Genomic DNA, 3,102 nt, shown 5'->3' with positions numbered 1-3,102 from the left:
AGCAACTCACTGTCTATAGATAGATTTTTCTAAGTATATTCCATATAGCATTAATGCAGTTTCAATGTAATATATTATATGTTTGCATATATCTTAGCGTTTACAGAGGCTGCTGTATTCTTGTGAATGTGTATCATGTAGTTATAGCAGCTTGCACCTGTTCACACTTGCTATTTGGAGATGCTGGTCAGTTTTTTGTCTATAGACATTGTACACAGAGAGCCTGGTGTGGGCGGGGTTAGCTTTCTGAGCTCTGCTGCATTGCTAAAACTAAAAACAGAGCAAGCACAGTTCAAAAAATATTTAGAGGATGTCTGAAGCGACTGCTATGTTCTGCTGAGCTGTTTGAAGATTCAGATCTACTATATTTTGGTATTTTTCTGTTTTTCCGCAACCACCACGGCGTAGAGAGCAGGACTGGAGGCTGAAATATGAGGTCATGGCAAGATTAGGCATCACAGCGGTGTGCGTATAATAGAATATACCTCATATTTTCCATGAAATTAGTCTTTATAGCTTTACCATACCTGGAATATGGACTCCATTAAACTTGGTATGTAGCTCGTGGAGTCCAGTCTCTGTCGGTACATAGCGCACGGACACTGTGCCATCCTTATTATCCACAATTTCCGCAGGGGCGGTCTTGCCCGACGGCATGATGACTTCACCTGCACAGCAGAATCAAACATATATGTGTAAAGGTCATGGACACACGTGTAGAGGTTTTTTTTAATTGTTCCTTTACTTCCTAAATGCAAAAAGTTAGTCAACGTTCTAAAGTCTTAAGAAACCGTTCTACCACTTTGCTGCAACAGGGTGTCTGCAAGTCGACTATTTAGCTCAATGCTTTTGCAAAGATACTGCTCTGTTCTCCCCCCTCCCTGCGCTGTATTAGAGATAATAGCAGGTAGGAGGAAAGAGTTGTACTCAGATCTGCAAAGGAGAGGGAAGAAAGAAGCTACAGTCTTATGGAGGGCAAACGAGCCACAGATCTGACAGTGCAGGACAGAAGCTGTGCTTATATACGAGTTAATGAAAACAGCAATTCATAGACTTCACATCCAGCCTATATTACAGGGAGACACAGAGCTCACATCCAGCCTGTATTACAGGGAGACACAGAGCTCACATCCAGCCTATATTACTGAGAGAGACACACACCGCTCACATCCAGCCTATATTACTGGGAGAGACACACAGCGCTCACATCCAGCCTATATTACTGGGAGGGAGACACAGAGCTCATATCCAACCTATATTACTGGGAGAGACACAGAGACCTCACATCCAGCCTATATTACTGGGAGAGACACAGAGCTCACATGCAGCCTATATTACTGGGAGAGACACAGAGCTCACATCCAGCCTATATTACTGAGAGAGACACAAAGAGCTCACAACCAGCCTATATTACTGGGAGAGACACACAGACCTCACATCCAGCCTATATTACTAGGAGGGAGACACAGAGCTCACATCCAGCCTATATTCCTGGGAGAGACACAGAGACCTCACATCCAGCCTATACTACTGAGAGAGACACACAGACCTCACATCCAGCCTATATTACTGGGAGACACACAGACCTCACATCCAGCCTATATTACTGGGAGAGACACACAGACCTCACATCCAGCCTATATTACTGGGAGAGACACACAGACCTCACATCCAGCCTATATTACTAGGAGGGAGACACAGACCTCACATCCAGCCTATATTACTGGGAGAGACACAGAGACCTCACATCCAGCCTATATTACTGAGAGAGACACACAGACCTCACATCCAGCCTATATTACTGGGAGAGACACACAGACCTCACATCCAGCCTATATTACTGGGAGAGACACACAGACCTCACATCCAGCCTATATTACTGGAGAGACACACACAGACCTCACATCCAGCCTATATTACTGGGAGAGACACACAGACCTCACATCCAGCCTATATTACTGGGAGAGACACACAGACCTCACATCCAGCCTATATTACTGGGAGACACACAGACCTCACATCCAGCCTATATTACTGGGAGAGATGCTCCCACAAGAAAAATCAGAAACTTGGGCTAGGCTGCAAACTGCACTTAAGAGGGTTTTAAAATGAATGAAACAATGAAGGTTTTAGACTGAAACTAGAAAAATTCTCCATGTCAAAAGTGTCCACAGGATTTGTTTCAGTACAGTATAAAAACAAAGATTGTTTTTCTGTTTTGCACTTACCTGTTATTTCTCCTGTTCTTACGGAAAATGGGATAACCAAATTGAAAGGCTTGAATCCCATACCGTTCATGGAGCCAACGGGGGCGTACGCAGATTCCGATACCTGGGAAAGAAAGTATCGTATGAACACTAGAAGAACAGAGCCATGATTGGAAATGGCGATTCTGCAAACAGACGTGTGTGATGCAAGAATTGCTTTATATATAGCTTCTTTAAGGGTCGGTCCTTCATAGATCATGCTCTACCACATACAGCGGATAAAATAAGAATTGAACGCGTCAACAATTTTCTCATTATTACACATTACTTAATTTATGGTTTGATTTCTTGGCCTGTGTGGATTGGATGGGTTGTTACCGACATCTGGTGAGAAATTCATGTCAAAAGCACCTTTAGAAATGTATTTATTGGTGACGTGTTCAATACTTATTTCTCCTGATATACGTCCCCTTATACAATGAGGCTCATCTTTGCAGACGGCGTCAATTTGCAAAATGACCGGCATGTCATAGAAACATAAAACGCTATAAAGTGCAAAACAAATATCAAAAACTCCTGATATAATGAAACAAATCTAGAAAAGAAGGTGATTTGGATACATCGGTGCAAGCAGCGTGGAGAAGGACAGCAGCCGGGCGGTGGGACCATCAACTCGGGAAATAAGAATGATGATTTTCAAGAACACAAAAAGACAAAAAACAACATAAAACACCACAAAAGTGAAGGAAAAAAAGTGAAATGTATCGTGCAAGAAGGAACACAGAGGTCTTCAAATCAAGAGAGGCTTCTTTTCAGGGTCAATAATGATCTAGAAGGGGTTGGCTGTGATTTTTCTATAAAAAAAAAAAAAAAAAAAAAAAAAAAAAAAAGGCAA

General features: G+C 42.4%; 1 protein-coding gene across 1 annotated transcript in view; it reads right to left on the bottom strand.

Moving 5' to 3' along the window:
- Window positions 1-527: 527 nt before the first annotated feature.
- The window catches only part of LOC142282074 (filamin-B-like), a gene marked incomplete at both ends in the record, with an annotated part of 16,098 nt that continues 13,523 nt past the window's right edge, over window positions 528-3,102 (bottom strand). Inside the window, 2 exons of the mRNA XM_075332932.1 lie at window positions 528-668; window positions 2,229-2,331. Of these exons, the coding sequence (XP_075189047.1) occupies window positions 528-668; window positions 2,229-2,331 (244 nt within the window). The remainder of the gene's footprint in view (window positions 669-2,228; window positions 2,332-3,102) is intronic.

This window comes from Anomaloglossus baeobatrachus, unplaced genomic scaffold (genome assembly GCF_048569485.1).
Source record: "Anomaloglossus baeobatrachus isolate aAnoBae1 unplaced genomic scaffold, aAnoBae1.hap1 Scaffold_4937, whole genome shotgun sequence".
NCBI classification, from domain to species: Eukaryota; Metazoa; Chordata; class Amphibia; order Anura; family Aromobatidae; genus Anomaloglossus; species Anomaloglossus baeobatrachus.
This window is presented reverse-complemented; position numbering and strand designations above follow the sequence as displayed.